Consider the following 19,079-nt stretch of genomic DNA (forward strand, 5'->3'; position numbering starts at 1 on the left):
TCCCATAACTGATTCAAACTTATTGTACAATATCTGATACTATTGCCAGTCGATCATCGTCAATAATCTCTTTAACCGCATGAATGTTTTTGTCTGTAATGCATGTCCAAGGAAGGCAATCATGTTTCTGATTTTCCACATGTTCTTGTCCTTCCTTGAACTTCGTATGCCAGGCAAACATACGCGTCCTTGATAATGATTAATCACCGAACTGTGTAGTCAATCTTTGGCAAATTTCCGCTGCAGTAATTCCTCCACGACCAAGAAATTTGATGATTATGGTTTTCGCAATGTAGGGGTGCACCTATTGCTCAGGCATCGTGATGTTACAAAACGGCGGGAAATATCTAGCAGCATGCTGTCCTCACTTCTAATGGTCCCGTCTAAGCAGAGCAGAAGTGTGGGGCCAGTTCAACCAACTGTTGATGTTCAGGAACAAAAATCCCATTTATAATTGTTCCCCCCCCCCCCCCCCCCCCCCCCCCCCCCCCGGTCAAATATGTATTCGAACATGTCTGAAAGAACGGGTAACATTTTGATCCTGCAGCAACTGTGAATCAAGACACACAGGAATTGATGTTAGCTTCCAATAGACATTGATTAAATCAATGGGAAAAGCTGAAAATTTGTGACAGACCGGGATTTGAACATGAGCCTTCTGCTTACTAGGCAGATGCACTGTCCACTGTGCCATCTGGACAAAGTGCTCATCACAATTGCGTGGACTACCCTAACACGCCTCCCAAAGGACCCAAATTCCCAACATATCCAGACATTACAAGTGTAGGCCCTCGTGCCCATTATCCTGATGGATCAGTGGTCAAAGCATCTGCCTACTAAGCAGGAGACTGGGTTCGAATCCTGGTCCAGCATAAACTCAGCTTTCCCCATTTATTTAATCAGTTGCCCACTATTAGTTGATGTCATTAGTTCGTTTGTGTCTTAAAACCAATTTTTTTATGTATTCAACAATTTCTCTTCCCTTAGCATATTGCAAAAACGATTCCGTCTTAATCACGGTGGCAAATTCTTTCTAGTCCCAGGCATTACTCTCTTTTAAACGCCTTGATGGTGTACCTTCACATTCCAGAAGTACCTCAGCAAGTTATAGCAATTAAATTTTCACTTATGCTGTAAATGAACGAAGATTTGTGTGAACATGTGAAGAGGTGAGGGATGATCTTCATACATTGTGTACGTTGAGAGGCGTGTCAGACAACAAGGTAAACACTGGCCTCGATTTTTAGGCAGATTTACTTCCAGGAAAGGTCAAAATTGTGTTGAACACTACAATGTGAAGCCTTTTTTTTTTTACATCCAGTGTGGTGGTTTAAATGCCACTGCTTTGGGATATGTCTTCCCAGTGTATACATGACCCCGTAGGTGGCGACTGTTGCTGGCCACTTCATGAAAATTCAACACTTGTGCTACCACTGGTCTGGAGTCAATTGTGTGAGCGACCACCCTCTTTGATCCCAGAAGTGTGTCAACCTACTCAAGGAATGCAAAATCAGGAACTCTTTGAAACTCAGAAAAAAAAGACGATTTGTACCGAGTCCCAGTGGGTACTTTGCGTTTACTTTGGCAAGGTCGTCAGCAGTATATGATGTGTTTATGGCCTGGATGTCTACTTCCAGTAGTCAGTGCAATTAAACTTGACCGTGGGGAGTGATAGCCCCCTCCTCCCCGCCTCGTTGTTCCTACAGCATTATCTTCGGGAACCAACCACCTCACTTGCAGACAGGTCACCATCTCGGAAACCCTGTCCCCGGAAATCTAGAGATCAGATGCCCAACGCTAGCCAGTGGCTGAAGGGACCACAGACTGAGGATCCCAGGCTGCCTGCTCTTCTTCAGTTCCTACACTCACTGACCAAGCAGTTAAACCCTCACAAGAATGTCGAGTGCCAAAAGTTGCGAAAGAGAAGAGAGTGTAGACTTTGTCATGTGTACATATTTGAATGACTTGTTCCTCAGCATTTGATAAATGTGGCTGATATTATGAAAAGGATAGTTACTGTTCATCATATAGTGGAAGTGTTAGTCACAGAAAGGTACGACAAAAAGACTGTGACAAAATAAGCTTTTGGCCAACAAGGCCTTTGTCATAATTAACCCCCCCCCCCCCCCCCCCCCCCCCCCCCCCCCGCGCACACGCACACACACACACACACACACACACACACACACACACACACACACACACACACACACAGAGGGAGGGAGAAGTGCATCTCACACACACACATGACCATAGTCTCTCACAGCCTTTTGACAAAGGCCTTGTTGACTGAAAGCTTATTTTGTGACAGTCTTTTTGTTGTGGCTATCTGCGACTTGGCATCTTCACTATATGGTGAGTAGCAACTATCCTTTTCATAGTAGTGTTACATTCCGTCCTGTATTTTCCATTGTTTGATAAATATGGCTGACATTGTTACGACCGCAGCTTGTGCAGTGATGACAATGGATAGTGAAAGAAATCGAAAGAGCTCTTCGGTACGCGACATGTTGTTGTTGTTGTTGTCTTCAGTCCTGAGACTGGTTTGATGCAGCTCTCCATGCTACTCTATCTTGTGCAAGCGTCTTCATCTCCCAGTACTTACTGCAACCTACATCCTTCTGAATCTGCTTAGTGTATTCATCTCTTGGTCTCCCTCTACGATTTTTACCCTCCACGCTGCCCTCCAATGCTAAATTTGTGATCCCTTGATGCCTCAGAACATGTCCTACCAACTGGTCCCTTCTTCCTGTCAAGTTGTGCCACAAACATTTTTACCCTCCACGCTGCCCTCCAATGCTAAATTTGTGATCCCTTGATGCCTCAGAACATGTCCTACCAACTGGTCCCTTCTTCCTGTCAAGTTGTGCCACAAACTCCTGTTCTCCCCAATTCTATTCAATACCTCCTCATTAGTTATGTGGTCTACCCATCTAATCTTCAGCATTCTTCTGTAGCACCACATTTCGAAAGCTTCTATTCTCTTCTTGTCCAAACTACACTCCTGGAAATTGAAATAAGAACACCGTGAATTCATTGTCCCAGGAAGGGGAAACTTTATTGACACATTCCTGGGGTCAGATACATCACATGATCACACTGACAGAACCACAGGCACATAGACACAGGCAACAGAGCATGCACAATGTCGGCACTAGTACAGTGTATATCCACCTTTCGCAGCAATGCAGGCTGCTATTCTCCCATGGAGACGATCGTAGAGATGCTGGATGTAGTCCTGTGGAACGGCTTGCCATGCCATTTCCACCTGGCGCCACAGTTGGACCAGCGTTCGTGCTGGACGTGCAGACCGCGTGAGACGCCGCTTCATCCAGTCCCAAACATGATCAATGGGGGACAGATCCGGAGATCTTGCTGGCCAGGGTAGTTGACTTACGCCTTCTAGAGCACGTTGGGTGGCACGGGATACATGCGGACGTGCATTGTCCTGTTGGAACAGCAAGTTCCCTTTCCGGTCTAGGAATGGTAGAACGATGGGTTCGATGACAGTTTGGATGTACCGTGCACTATTCAGTGTCCCCTCGACGATCACCAGTGGTGTACGGCCAGTGTAGGAGATCGCTCCCCACACCATGATTCCGGGTGTTGGCCCTCTGTGCCTCGGTCGTATGCAGTCCTGATTGTGGCGCTCACCTGCACGGCGCCAAACACGCATACGACCATCATTGGCACCAAGGCAGAAGCGACTCTCATCGCTGAAGACTACACGTCTCCATTCGTCCCTCCATTCACGCCTGTCGCGACACCACTGGAGGCGGGCTGCACGATGTTGGGCGTGAGCGGAAGACGGCGTAACGGTGTGCGGGACCGTAGCCCAGCTTCATGGAGACGGTTGCGAATGGTCCTCGCCGATACCCCAGGAGCAACAGTGTCCCTAATTTGCTGGGAAGTGGCGGTGTTGTCCCCTACGGCACTGCGTAGGATCCTACGGTCTTGGCGTGCATCCGTGCGTCGCTGCGGTCCGGTCCCAGGTCGACGGGCACGTGCACCTTCCGCCGACCACTGGCGACAACATCGATGTACTGTGGAGACCTCACACCCCACGTGTTGAGCAATTCGGTACAGTGTATATCCACCTTTCGCAGCAATGCAGGCTGCTATTCTCCCATGGAGACGATCGTAGAGATGCTGGATGTAGTCCTGTGGAACGGCTTGCCATGCCATTTCCACCTGGCGCCACAGTTGGACCAGCGTTCGTGCTGGACGTGCAGACCGCGTGAGACGCCGCTTCATCCAGTCCCAAACATGATCAATGGGGGACAGATCCGGAGATCTTGCTGGCCAGGGTAGTTGACTTACGCCTTCTAGAGCACGTTGGGTGGCACGGGATACATGCGGACGTGCATTGTCCTGTTGGAACAGCAAGTTCCCTTTCCGGTCTAGGAATGGTAGAACGATGGGTTCGATGACGGTTTGGATGTACCGTGCACTATTCAGTGTCCCCTCGACGATCACCAGTGGTGTACGGCCAGTGTAGGAGATCGCTCCCCACACCATGATTCCGGGTGTTGGCCCTGTGTGCCTCGGTCGTATGCAGTCCTGATTGTGGCGCTCACCTGCACGGCGCCAAACACGCATACGACCATCATTGGCACCAAGGCAGAAGCGACTCTCATCGCTGAAGACTACACGTCTCCATTCGTCCCTCCATTCACGCCTGTCGCGACACCACTGGAGGCGGGCTGCACGATGTTGGGCGTGAGCGGAAGACGGCCTAACGGTGTGCGGGACCGTAGCCCAGCTTCATGGAGACGGTTGCGAATGGTCCTCGCCGATACCCCAGGAGCAACAGTGTCCCTAATTTGCTGGGAAGTGTCGGTGTTGTCCCCTACGGCACTGCGTAGGATCCTACGGTCTTGGTGTGCATCCGTGCGTCGCTGTGGTCCGGTCCCAGGTCGACGGGCACGTGCACCTTCCGCCGACCACTGGCGACAACATCGATGTACTGTGGAGACCTCACACCCCACGTGTTGAGCAATTCGGCGGTACGTCCACCCGGCCTCCCGCATGCCCACTACACGCCCTCGCTCAAAGTCCGTCAACTGCACATACGGTTCACGTCCACGCTGTCGCGGCATGCTACCAGTGTTAAAGACTGCGATGGAGCTCCGTATGCCACGGCAAACTGGCTGACACTGACGGCGGCGGTGCACAAATGCTGCGCAGCTAGCACCATTCGACGGCCAACACCGCGGTTCCTGGTGTGTCCGCTGTGCCGTGCGTGTGATCATTGCTTGTACAGCCCTCTCGCAGTGTCCGGAGCAAGTATGGTGGGTCTGACACACCGGTGTCAATGTGTTCTTTTTTCCATTTCCAGGAGTGTATTTATCGTCCATGTTTCACTTCCATACATGGCTACATTCCATACAAATACTTTCAGAAACAACTTCCTGACTATTAAATCTATACTCGATGTTAACAAATTTCTCTTCTTCATAAACACTTTCCTTGCCATTGCCAGTCTACATTTTATATCCTCTCTACTTCTACCATCATCAGTTATTTTGCTCCCCAAATAGCAAAACTCCTTTACTACTTTAATTGTCTCATTTCCTAATCTAATTCCCTCAGCATCACCCGACTTAATTCGACTACATTCCATTATCCTCGTTTTGCTTTTGTTGATGTTCATCTTATATCCTCCTTTCAAGGCACTGTCCGTTCCGTTCAACTGCTTTTCCAAGGCCTTTGTTGTCTCTGACAGAATTACAATGTCATCGGTGAATCTCAACGTTTTTATTTCTTCTCCATGGATTTTAATACCTACTCCGAATTTTTCTTTTGTTTCCTTTACCGCTTGCTCAATATACAGATTGAATAACATCGGGGACAGGCTACAACTCCCTTCCCAACCGCTGCTTCCCTTTCATGCCCCTCGACTCTTATAACTGCCATCTGGTTTCTGTACAAATTGTAAATAGCCTTTTGCTCCCTGTATTTTACCCCTGCCAACTTTAGAATTTGAAAGAGAGTATTACAGTCAACATTGTCAAAAGCTTTCTCTAAGTCTACAAATGCTAGAAATGTAGGCTTGCCTTTCCTTAATCTATTTTCTAAGATAAGTCGTAGGGTCAGTATTGCCTCACGTGTTCCAACATGTCTGCGGAATCCAAACTGATCTACGTCGAGGTCGGTTTCTACCAGTTTTTCCATTCGTCTGTAAAGAATTCGCATTAGTATTTTGCAGCTATGACTTATTAAACTGATAGTTCGGTAATTTTCACATCTGTCAACACCTGCTTTCTTTGGGATTAGAATTATTATATTCTTCTTGAAGTCTGAGGGTATTTCGCCTGTCTCATACATCTTGCTCACCAGATGGTAGAGTTTTGTCAGGACTGGTTCTCCCAAGGCCGTCAGTAGTTCCAATGGAATGTTGTCTACTCCCAGGGCCTTGTTTCGACTCAGGTCTTTGAGTGCTCTGTCAAACTCTTCACGCAGTATCGTATCTACCATTTCATCTTCCATTTCCATAATACTGTCCTCAAGTACATCCCCCTTGTATAGACCCTCTATATACTCTTTCCACCTTTCTGTTTTCCCTTCTTTGAAGGTATCAGATAGATTATATAATGGTAAGACAGAGATTTAGGAACCAGGTTTTAAATTGTAAGACATTTCCAGGGGCAGATGTGGTCTCTGACCACAATCTATTGATTATGAACTGTAGATTAAAACTGAAGAAACTGCAAAAAGGTGGGAATTTAAGGAGATGGGACCTGGATAAACTGACTAAACCAGAGGTTGTACAGAGTTTCAGGGAGAGCATAAGGGAACAATTAACAGGAATGGGGGAAAGAAATACAGTAGAAGAAGAATGGGTAGCTGTGAGAGATGAAGTAGTGAAGGCAGCAGAGGATCAAGTAGGTAAAAATGTGAGGGCTAGTAGAAATCCTTGGGTAACAGGAGAAATATTGAATTTAATTGATGAAAGGGGAAAATATAAAAAGGCAGTAAATGAAGCAGGCAAAAAGGAATACAAACGTCTCAAAAATGAGATCAACAGGAAGTGCAAAATGGCTAAGCAGGGATGGCTAGAGGACAAATGTAAGGATGTTGAGGTTTATCTCACTAGGGGTAAGATAGATACTGCCTACAGGAAAATTAGAGAGACCTTTGGAGAAAAGAGAGCCACTTGTATGAATATCAAGAGCTCAGATGGAAACCCAGTTCTAAGCAAAGAAGTGAAAGCAGAAAGGTGGAAAGAGTATGTAGAGGGTCTATACAAGGGCGATGTACTTGAGGACTTCTTGTTATGATATTAATATTCAGAATTACTGTCTTCCCACAAACATGATACTACATGAAAAATCTCCAATCTGCAGCGACACTTTCTGCATTGGCCACATTGTGTTAAGTGTTGTTCAACAATAAGAAATACAAAAATAATAAAGACCAACATATACATCCACACTAAAAAATGTCATGCAACATTGTCGTTAGAATTGTCTCACGTCACTAATTTCAAATAAGAGTCAAAAGTGCCGCAATTTTGTTGCAGAAGCATAAGCATATCTATAGGCAAGAAATTTCTCTCGATTGCCTATGTACAAAATCGCTTGGTTGCCTCTAGACACTGTCTAGAAACAAAGTTTGCTCGACTTTGTACTGCTGTGTACAGGACCTAGAATGCTGGCCAAAACTAACATGCATTACTATGGAAAACAAACTGTAACTATTGCCCATAATTGTATACTGTCACAACTCCTACCTGCAAACTGCCAGTCTGTCTGCATTAAAAGTAATCAGTATTATGTTGCTGCTTATATTCTGAAACATTTGGGCTGTAGACGTATTCCACTTTAGGCCAAGTATATCTCTGCAGCCACAACGTACCGCCTTGAGAAAGGTCTTTATTTTTGTGGGCAGGTCCGATGAATAAAATGCACAGCACTTGCGAAATTTCAATGTGTTTTGCTATTGCCCTACTGTAGCTTGTCCATGTATCTTCAGTTTTTCGTTTCTGCTCGTTTCCAGTACGTTCACTGTTGAAGTGCTCGTCATTCAAACTTATCATGACCTGTTCGCTTTTTAGTGAAATGACATGAGATGCATTTGGTGGACTATCTGTTGCCGAGTAATTCATTCAAACATCATATTCCACCAGCCCCATTATGATGGAGAACTGTCGGGGTTGCCCATGAAGATTTTCCAACTGATCCTAGTGTGAAAATACTTGGATGTATCAGTGGATAACAGAAAAGAACTAATAGCTTGTATTGGGGCATATGGTTACTTGATAATGTATTAACAGACAGAAATTTCCCATATTTATTAACTTCTCATATATTTTCTGTTTAACGTTTGAGAGGGTAATCTCTGCTTTTGAAAATCAACATAAATTCAGTTATGAGTGAGGTCAGGCCTTCTTACTATAAGCAGTCTCAATAATACATCTGATCTATTCCCAAAGCAAAGAAGCCACTATTCAGATGATGAACAAATCATCATTTTTGACAAGGAAAAGAAAAGGTTCGGAAAACAACAAATTAGCTACGAAGCATGAACTGCTTAAATTCAGACTTTATACTACAAAAAAAAGGCCTCGCTGGGAATACTAAGAACATCCGTTACAAAACAAATTTGCTTAGTAACCATGTGTAATTGTACAGAACGCAGGATTGTTTGGACAGTGTCTGTACTCATACCTTGTATCAGTATGCTTTCCCTTGTTCAGCTTAATTTTTGTCTCTCTTCCTCATGACTTGCTTTTTCCCTTCAGTTGGTTCCCACTTGCACACAAATCAAGTTTTCGTAAGAGCTTTCTTTTTTATATTTCTTGGAATTTCCATTGGAGATACAGTACATTGCAAAGCAGCATGTAAATTATCTGGAGTATAACGATATGGAGAGGGTAGATAGCTACTCATCACATGAAGGAGGAGGCATCAAGTCACAGACAGGCACAATGAAAAATACTGCCAAAACATTGAAGCTCTCAGGCAAATTCCGTTTTCGGAAATAGAAACCATGGACTTCCCATTATGTGGAAAAATAGTATTGATGCCAGTGGTCAGCCTTCTTTTCACAGTAATAAGAAAGCATGTGTGATACTGTATTGGAGAATTGGCAATGCTTTTGAGATTACTTGATGGCGTGAATTCTACTGTTGTATGATGAAACTTTGTGAAGATGCAACTAATTTCTCATTTGTCCCATTTTTCGGTCATCACACCATGTTAATACTGAGAAATTGTGTTTTTTTCCCCCCAGTTCTGCAGATACAACTTTATGGATGTTCCTCCTTATACACATTTGTGCTCCAGCGCAATGTGTTGTCAAATTTGATAGGGTTACAGCTATCACAAAGCTAACGCAATGATTGATCATGTAAATACGGTGACCAACACACAGCTTCTCCTCCACCAAATGTAAAATGGCCTTTCTTGCAGGATATTTTCCATCTAATATTACTGGTGCACTTTATTGTGAAACTGTCCAGGTTCTTCTGCGGGTATGTTTTTATGTCATATGTTTAATGTCTTTTACTCATCGCTATTCCTCTATTTTGGGCCAGGCAACCTTTTGAGTAACCACATAAACAAACGGATGTCATAGTACTCATCAACTTAATGCTCAAGTATGTCATCAGTAATTGTAAGTCCAAAAGAAATACTTCTGGACCCTGTGTTTTTTGTGTAAACACAGATAGCAGCAAAACAAGACTGGAGATATGTTTGTGGAAGTGAATGCTTACAGTTTTTCTCTGACATTCATTGCAAAAAGAAAGGAAAAAATGTATCACTTACTGCATTATTTGCAACATATTTTACAGACAGGATCCACATAGACCACTGAATATACCTACAAAATTGTATCATTGTATGATAAGTAGTTCAGGAGATACGGTGTCATAAACATTGAGATGCTTGAAAAAACTAGCATTCGCTTATAGTTTGATAATGATAATTTAGTGACCCAACAAAAACTTCAAATTTAATTAATCCAAACTTTCTTTCACTTACTTGTTTAACATCAAATAGGTCAAACATTAAATCTTTTGTAAAGTAATCAGAAGTTTGAAGCACGTATAAAACATACATGGGAGTTGATTCTTTAAAAAATTGGGGATTTAATGGTAACTTATAGTACTATATGTTCATTCTGTGCTTCGCAGTTGAACACTAATGTGACAATTAACCACTTGTGTTTCTTTTCTTTGTAGGTTGGACACCACTTCATGTTGGAGTCCTCCACAAAAATCTTGGTGCAATAGAGAGACTCATCACTGCTGGTGCGGATGTAAATGAAGAAGATACAAATGGTCGAACAGTGCTGCACTTTGCTGCAGATGGAGACGATGAAAAAATTGCAGAATATTTAGTTAAACATGTATGTTGTGGAACTTGAAGTTGTGTTTTTTGTTTTTGCTAGCTGAATTCTTGAACTATTTTCAGATTAGCAACATACCTAATCAATAGATTGCCACTGTATTTTGGCAGTATTGTCATCATCAAGTGGCAGAGTTACAAGGATCCACTCAATACTCAGATGGTAGTAGATGAGCAAGAGTTCAAATACAGCACTACGAAAGCTATGGAATAAATACTCCATTTCTTTTACTTTTTGAGAAAACAGCATTTGGAGCATTTATCCATCCTAAGAAACCAGTCATCAACTTTTCACTGACTATTTTGCATCATTTGGTACTCTTGAATCAGCCAAGTTACTCATTGTAATTTTTTCTCCTATGTGTTGTGGCTTTATCCCTCCTTGATAAATGTGTCTGTTTCACAACTCCTTTTACAATGAAGAAGACTACTGCCATCATTCTCTTCTTTTGACACATCATAATTATATATTTTCCAGGCAGCAACAAGTGCACACCAACTCCCTCCCCCCCCCCTCCCCTTTTTTTAATAATATTATTTTGATGATGATGACATTTCACCACATATATCATTCCTCCGCTATTCCTCTTTCAAAGAGTGTAGTGCCCATAAGATACAAATCTTTGCTTTCATGTCATCTTGTTTAGTTGCAAGAATTGCGTGTGCAGAGAAACAAGCTTACCTGTCTGACAGAACAAAACTAAGCTTTCTCCCTATGTTGGGTCCATATTGCAGCAACATTTTCTTTCACAATCAACAAAGGATGTCAATATTACTTGGGAACAATTTCAGGTCACCATTTGCAAATGATACAGCAATGTGGGTAATTTTCTACTTGCATAGGAGATACTGCCTTAAAGCACTTTCCCATTGATTGTTCTTGATATAAACTGTGACCACAACCTCCTTTGTCCCACTACAAATAGGTAATATTTTTCCAATTTTCTTGCAAAGTAAATTCCACAGTTTGGTCACTCCAACACCCATATGAGGATAAGTGAGCACAAAAACACAAAAAGTGTTGTAATATGTATTTCTAATTGTAACATCATTGAAATTAGTGTAGAATTGGTAAAAAAATGAAACACGTCGTATTGTTCTGATGATCATAGGAGAGAACAGGTTGATGTTTTAGTAAAGTCTCATTTACCAAAGCAGCATAAAGGATAGCTTCCATAGTGGTCAGCCATCATCAGTTTTGTACACCTCTTGTGAGCTAATACACTTTAGTTTTCAAGGGTCAGTATTGTGGTATTGTGGTAAACAGCCAGTTTTATTCACCTAAGAAGCTTACAACTTGAGCATAAATTAAACATCATGAACAGTTTTGACACAGCCTTCATTCATATTTAAATTGTCAATTTTAGTGACAGACGACTTATTTTCTTTAATAATAAATGTGTTGAACAAACAGCATTATTTATTAATAAATGCATTACATTAGGCAGAATAAACATCTTCTACATAGCACGTCAGGGATGGTGTTACATGAAGATCAGAACTCTGTCAGTTTTTTAGTGTATCATTTTCTGCGTGGGAGGTTAAATAGTTCCCATTCTGACAAATACTAAGGGTCTGGTGTGATTGTCTAGTCACCTAATCAATACATTTAGTCCAGTCATTGTCCAACATTTTACTAAGCTCCATATTGGGAGACTGGGCACCTGTGAAAAATAAATTGTTCAAGCTTCAACAATACTTTATATTTGAGGACAAACTTAATCACCAGAGCTAATTGCAGAGGTGAAAGCTTTTTGAAGTGATTCTCTAGCTTTTTGAAGTGAATCTCTTTCAATTTTGCACCTACAGTATGAGGAGTACAGGAAGGCAAACATTACCCTGATAAGAAAAAAACTTTTTATCTGTGTAGATTTTTATATAACATAGTCTCTCTTAATTGCTGCAGGAGTAATGCATCGTAAAGAACATCTACATGCATACTACACAAGGCCACTGTATGATGCATATGGTGCCTTGTACACCTACCAGTAATTTCCTTTCCTGCTCCACTCACAAATGAAGCAAGGGAAAAACAACAGTGTATATCCCTCTGTGCAAGCCAAGTTTCTCTGATCTTCGTGGTCGTTACACAAAACATACTTTAGCAGCAGTAGAATTGTTCTACGATCAGAGCTTCAAGTGCCAGTTCTCTCTAAATTTTCTCAATAGTTTGAAAAGAATGTCATCTTCTCTCCAAGGATTCAAATTTGAGTTCAGAAAACTTCTCTAATGCTCATATACTGATTGAACCTACTGTTTAACAAATTGAGCAGCACACCTCTGAATTGCTTAATGTCTTCCTTCAATCTGACCTGGTGAGGATCCCAAAAACTCAATACTCGAGAATGGATTGCAATAGTCTCCATAAGCAGCATCTTTTTATAGGTGAGCTACACTTTCCTAAAATTCTCCTAATAAACCGAAGTTGGCCCGTTGCCTTCTCTACTACCGTCCCTCTCTGCTTGTTCCAGTTCATGTCTCTTTGGAACTTTATGCCTATATATTATAGCATACTACTAATGCCATACTTGAATATTACAGGATTGCTTTTCCTACTGTGCATTAACGTACATTTTTCTGTTTTTAGGGCAAGCTACCATATTTCACACCAACTAGATATTCTTCGTCATCTTACAGTCATTTAAAGAGCTCTTCCTGTATGCCATAGTATCATCAGGAGAAGGCTGCAGATTGCTGCTCAGCCTGTCCATCAAATCATTTATGTGTATAGAGAACAAAGGTGGTCCTGTCACACATCCCTGGGGCAGTCCTCGTAATACTTGAAGAATCATAATTTCCAAATACGGGGGGGATTTAAGGCACATCCATGCCATAGCTGATTTAGACCGAGAAGTTTTTAAGTGCATCCAGTCACTTTTATCCCCTTCCTCCATGATGTTGGGATCACCTAAAATCTGAAGAATAATTTGATACCGCTCTCTCCGTGCTAATCTATACTATGCTAGCCTCTTCATCTCTGCAGGAACCTACATCCATTTGATCCTGCTTACTGTAATCACGCCTTCTAGAGCTATTGGACTCCCCACACCACTACCCTCCATTATCAAACAAGTGGTGTGTATTCCTTGATGCCTTGTTCTCCTGATCAGTCCCTTCTTTAGCCAAATCATGCCAGAAATACCTTTTCCCCCAGTCCAGTTCAGCACCACCTCATTAGTTATTCGGCCTGATCATCAGTACTTCAGCATTCCCTTGTAGCACCGTATTTCAAAAGCTTATATTGTGCTCCTGCCTGAGAGGCCAATCATCCTTGTTTTGCTTCCATTTAGAGCTGTGTTCCAAATACCTTCTGAAAAGAATTCCTAACACTTTATATTTGATGTTAACAACTTTGTTGTATACAGGAACATATTTCTTACTAGTGCAAGTCTGCATTTTATATCTCCAGTACTTCAGCCTTTAAACAATGGAAAATCCAGGATGAAATAACAATATTATGAAAAAGATAGACCTATAACAACAAAAACAATCAGTTATTGATAAAAATATTTAATTGGCTAGATAAAAAAAAATCTACTCACCAAAGGGCGGTAGAACACACACATAAAACACTGTTGTGATTGGCAAGCTTTTGGAACCAGTGGCTCTTCTTCAGACAGAAGGGTTGAGGGGGAAGGAAGAAGAGTGAAGGAAAAGGACTGCAGAGGTTTAGGAAAAGGGATAGATTTTGGGAAAGTCACCCAGAACCATGAGTCAGGGGAGACCGTACAGGATGAGAAGGAAGAGTCCTTTCTCTTACGGTAAGTCTCCCCTAACCTGTGGTTCTGGGTGACTTAACCAAATTCTATCCCTTTTCCTAAACCTCTGCAGTCCTTTTCCTTCACCCTTCTGTCTGAAGAAGAAACCACTGGCTCCAAAAGCTTGCCAATCACAAGTCTTTTTATGTGTGTGTTCTGCCACCCGTTGGTGGGTAGATTTTTATCTATCCAATTAAATAAGAAAAAGGTGTCGGACTGCGAGCATCAGCACATGATGGAAGAAGCAATCTTGAGTGTTGGGGATAAGGAGGAGGCTGGGGCAGGGAAGGGGAGAGAGCAAGGTAGGGGTAGGGGATGGCAAAGTGCTTTTCGTGGGAGCATACGGGGACAATGTAGAGAGGGTAGATCAGCTAGAGTCGGGTAAGTTAGACGGAACGTGGTAGAAAGGGGGCAACGAAAAGCAGAGAAGTAAAAAGACTGTGTAGCACTGACGTGGGAACAGGGAAGGGGGATAGGTGAGTGTAGAACAGTGACTAACGAAGGTTGAGGTGAGGAGGGTTACGGGAATGTAGAATATGCTTCAGGGAGAGTTCCCACCTGCGCAGTTCAGAAAAGCTCGTGTTGGTTGTAAGGATCCAGATGGCACAGGCTGTGAAGCAGTCATTAAAATGAAAAACGTTGTGTCAGCAGTGCGCTCAGCAACTGGGTGCTTCAGCTGTTCCTTGGCAGCAGTTTGTCGGTGGCTATTCAAGCGGACACACAGCTTGTTGGTTGTCATGCCCATGTAGAATGCAGCACAGTGGTTAGCTTAGCTTGCACATCACAACTGGTTTGACAGGTAGTCCTGCCTTTGATGGGATAGGTGATGCTTGTGACTGGACTGATGGGGTGGGAGGATGTATGGGACAGGTCTTGCATCTGTAGGTCTATTACAGGGATATGGGCCATGATGCAAGGGATTGGTGCGGGGGTTGCCTCATGGCTCATACCCCTGTAACACACTTTGATGCAAGACCTGTCCCATACACTCTCCCACCACCATCTACACCAGTCCGGTCACAAACATCACCTATCCCATCAAAGGCAGAGCTACCTGTCAAACCAACCATGTGATCTACATGCTAAGCTGCAACCACTGTGCTGCATTCTGCATGGGCACGACAACTAACAAGCTGTCCGTCTGCACGAATGGTCACTGCCAATCTGTGGCCAAGAAGCAGCTGGACCACCCAGTAGCTGAGCACACTGCCCAACACAACAAGCTTCATTTTAATGACTGCTTCACAGCCTGTGCCATCCGGATCCTTGCAACCAACACCAGTTTTCTGTATTGCGCAGGTGGGAGAACGCTCCCTGCAGTACAACCTATGTTTCCATAACCCTACTGACCTCAGTTGTTGTTAGTCGTCGGTCTACACCCAGTTACCCTTTCCCTGTTCTCATTTCAGCAGTACACAATCCTCTGTTCCACCAAATCATCTTTCTCCTTGTCTCCTTTTCCGCTGCCCTCACCGCCACCCTCTGTCTAATCTGCTGGCTGCACATAGCTATGCTACCATCTCTCCACCTCGTCCCTGTATGCTTCCACGAGCAGTACTCCTTGCCTCAACCTACTCCTTACCCCCACAACCAAGATTGCTTCTCCCATAATGCACTGCTGCTCACAGTCTCGCCTCAGAAGCTAGACTGTGATTGTGTGTGTGTGTGTGTGTGTGTGTGTGTGTGTCAGTCATTGAGATGAATGCATTTTTTGCTGAAAGCTTACTTTGTGACAGTCTTTTTGTTGTTCCTATCTGCGACTCAGCATCTCCGGTATACGGTGATTAGCGGTCTATGATCTTCATAATAATATCACTACTTCAGCCATTGTCAGTTATTATACTGGGCACACAGCAGATGCCTTCTACTGTTTTTAGCCTCTCATGTTCTACTCTTGGTTCCCTCAACATTACCCAATTTAATTACACTACACTCCATTGCTCTCGTTTTTCTTTTGTCAATATTCATCTTATGTCTTTTTGAGACGCTATCCATTCTGATTGTACTTTCTGTGGTCATACTAATTACATTGTCATTTGCAAACATTGAATTTTGTATTATTATAGACTTCTATGAACTTTTTCCAAATATCTCCTACCTTTCCTTCACTGCTTGGTCACTCTCCAGGGCGAATAATACACCTCTCATTCATGTCCTTCCCTCCTATACCTGTTGTCTGGTTTCTGTACAAGTTGCAAGTAACTTTTCATTTCCTGTGCTTTATCCCTGATATTTTCAAAAGCTCAAGTATTCCAGTTAACACAGTAGCTATCTGTTATCTATATTTCTATAAATGTAGGTTTGTCTTTCTTCAATATTTCAGACAAGCCACAGAGTCAGTAGTGTGCCTAGCATGTTCATATGCAACTCTAGAACCAAAACTGATCTTTTATGAGATATTGAACGATGGAAAAACCCGGATGGATTGTAACAATATTATAAAAATGAAAGTTGCTACTCAACATACAGCAGAGATGCTGAGTTGCAGATAGGCTTAACAAAAAACCTGTCACAAATAAGCTTTCTGCCAGTAAGGCCTTCGTCAAAAATAGATGACAGAGACAACAGAAACGCAGCTCACACACGACTGCAGTGTAGCAACACTATGAGCAGCAGCACACTTATTCTAGTGGCGACTAGTTGGGCGTAAGGAGGAGGCTGGGGCAGGGAGGGGAGGGGCAGAGATAGTATGATAGGAGTGGAGGCAGTGAAGTGCTGCTGGGGAGCATGCAGGGACGATGCGGAAAGAGGGTAGGGCAGCTCGTGCTGTCGGGAGGTTAGACGGAGGACAGGACAGGAAGGGGGGGGGTAGAGGAAAAGGAAGAGTCAAAAGACTGGGTGTAATAGTGGAATGAGGGCTGTTTAGTGCTGAATGGGTGAGAAAAATGACTAACAGAGGTTGAGGCCAGGTATGTTATGTGAATATAGGATATATTGCAGGGTGAGTTCCCACCTGCACAGGTCAGAAAAGCTTGTTGTGGTGGGAAGGATCCGTGTGGCGTAGGCAGTGAAGCAGTCGTTAAAATGAAGAAGTTGTGTTGGGCACTGTGCTCTGCAACAGGGCGGTCCACTTGTTTCTTAGCCACAGTTTGTCACTGGCCATTCATGCAGCTTGTTGGTTGTCATGCCCACATAGAATGCAGCACAGTTGTTGCAGCTTAAGATTTTAGATCGCACAACTGGTTTCACAGGTAGCCTTGCCTTCGATGGGATGGCTGATGTTTGTGACCGGACAGGAATAGGTGGTGGTGGGAGGATGTATGGGAAAGGTTTTGACATCTTATGTTTATTACAAGGATATGAGCCATGAGGTAAGGGGTTGGAAGCAGTACAGGACAGGAGAGGTGGGGGGAGGGGGGGGGTAGAGGAAAAGGAAGAGTCAAAAGACTGATATATATTATTTAGGTTTGGTGGACAACGAAATACCACTTTGGGAGGGGTGGGAAGGATAGTGAGCAGAACATTTCTCATTTCAGCGCACGATGAGAGGTAGTCGAAACTCTGGCGGAGAATGCAATTCAGATGCTCTGCTCCTTGGTGGGACTGAGTTATAAGGGGAATGCTCCTCTGTGGCTGGACAGTGGGACTTACTGAGATGGTGGGAGACTGGAAAGCTAAGGTATGGGAGATTTGTTTTTGTACAAGGTAGGGAGGTTAATTACGGTCTGTGAAGGCTTCAGTGAGACCCTCAGTGCATTTCGAGAGGGACAGCTCGTCACTGCAGATGTGATGACCGTGGGTGGCTAGGCTGTGTGGACGGGACTTCTTGGTATGGAATGGGCAGCAGCTGTCGAAGTGGAGGTATTACTGGTGGTTAGTAGGTTTGATATGGACAGAGGTACTGTTGTAGCCATCTTAAAGGTGGAGGTCAACATCGAGGAAGGGTGCTTGTTGGGTTGAGTAGGACCAGGTGAAGCAAATGGGGAAGAAGCTGTTGAGGTTCTGGAGGAATGTGGATAGGGTGTCCTCACTGTCAAAACATATTACAGATATGTCATCAATGAATCTGAAACAGGTGAGGGGTTTAGGATTCTGGTTGTTTATGAAGGATTCCACAAGATGGTCCATAAGTAGGTTGGTACCATGCCCATACCCCGGATTGGTTTGTAGGTGATGCCTTCAGAGGAGAAGTGAGTGGGTGAGGGTATGATTGATCGTAGCGACTAGAAAGGACGTTGTTGATTTGCAATCTGTTGGTCATTGGGAAAGGTAATGTTCACCAGTGGCAAGGCCATGGGCATTAGGGGTGTTTAATGTAAAGGGTAGTAGCATCAACAATGATGAGCAGGACACTGTGTAGTAAAGGAACAGGAACTGTGGAGAGTCGGTGGAGGAAGTGATTTGTATCTCTTATGTAGGAGGGTAGGTTCCAGGTAATAGGCTGAAGGTGTTTGTCTACAACAGCAGAGATTCTCTCAGTGGGAGCACAGTAACCGGCCACAATGGGGTGTCCTGGGTGGTTGGGTTTGTGGACTTAGGAAGCATGTAGGAGGTAAGAGTGTAGGGAGTGGTGTGGGTGAGAAGAGAGATGAACTCTGAGAGAGGTTCTGGGATGGGCCTAAGGATTTGAGGAGTGACTGGAGATCCTACTGGATTTCTGGAGTGGGGTCATTGTGGCAAGGTTTGTAGGTGGATGTATTTGACAGCTGCGGAGTCCTTCTGCCAGGTAATCCTTGTGGTTCAAAACAAAAGTAGTAGAGCCTTTGTCCAAAGATAAGATTATACCTACCTATAATCCTACTTGCAGACGAAGGATCCACTACTGTTGTTTTGAACCGCAAGGATTACCTGGCACAAGGACTTCACCAACTGTGTGACACATCCACCTACAAACCTTGCCACAGTGACCCCATTCCAGAAATCTAGCAGGACCTCCTCTCCTCATACCCTTAGGCCCATCCCAAAACCTCTCCAAGAGTCCACCTCTCTCCTCGCCCATACCACTCCCTACACTCCTACCTTCTACATG

General features: G+C 43.7%; 1 protein-coding gene across 1 annotated transcript in view; it reads left to right on the forward strand.

Moving 5' to 3' along the window:
- Positions 1 to 19,079, forward strand: part of LOC124597229 (nuclear factor NF-kappa-B p110 subunit) — a 100,860-nt gene that overhangs the window by 73,780 nt on the left and 8,001 nt on the right. The window contains exon 15 of the mRNA XM_047135925.1: positions 10,187 to 10,353. Coding sequence (XP_046991881.1) covers positions 10,187 to 10,353 — 167 coding nt within the window. The remainder of the gene's footprint in view (positions 1 to 10,186; positions 10,354 to 19,079) is intronic.

This window comes from Schistocerca americana, chromosome 1 (assembly GCF_021461395.2).
Source record: "Schistocerca americana isolate TAMUIC-IGC-003095 chromosome 1, iqSchAmer2.1, whole genome shotgun sequence".
Taxonomy (NCBI): domain Eukaryota; kingdom Metazoa; phylum Arthropoda; class Insecta; order Orthoptera; family Acrididae; genus Schistocerca; species Schistocerca americana.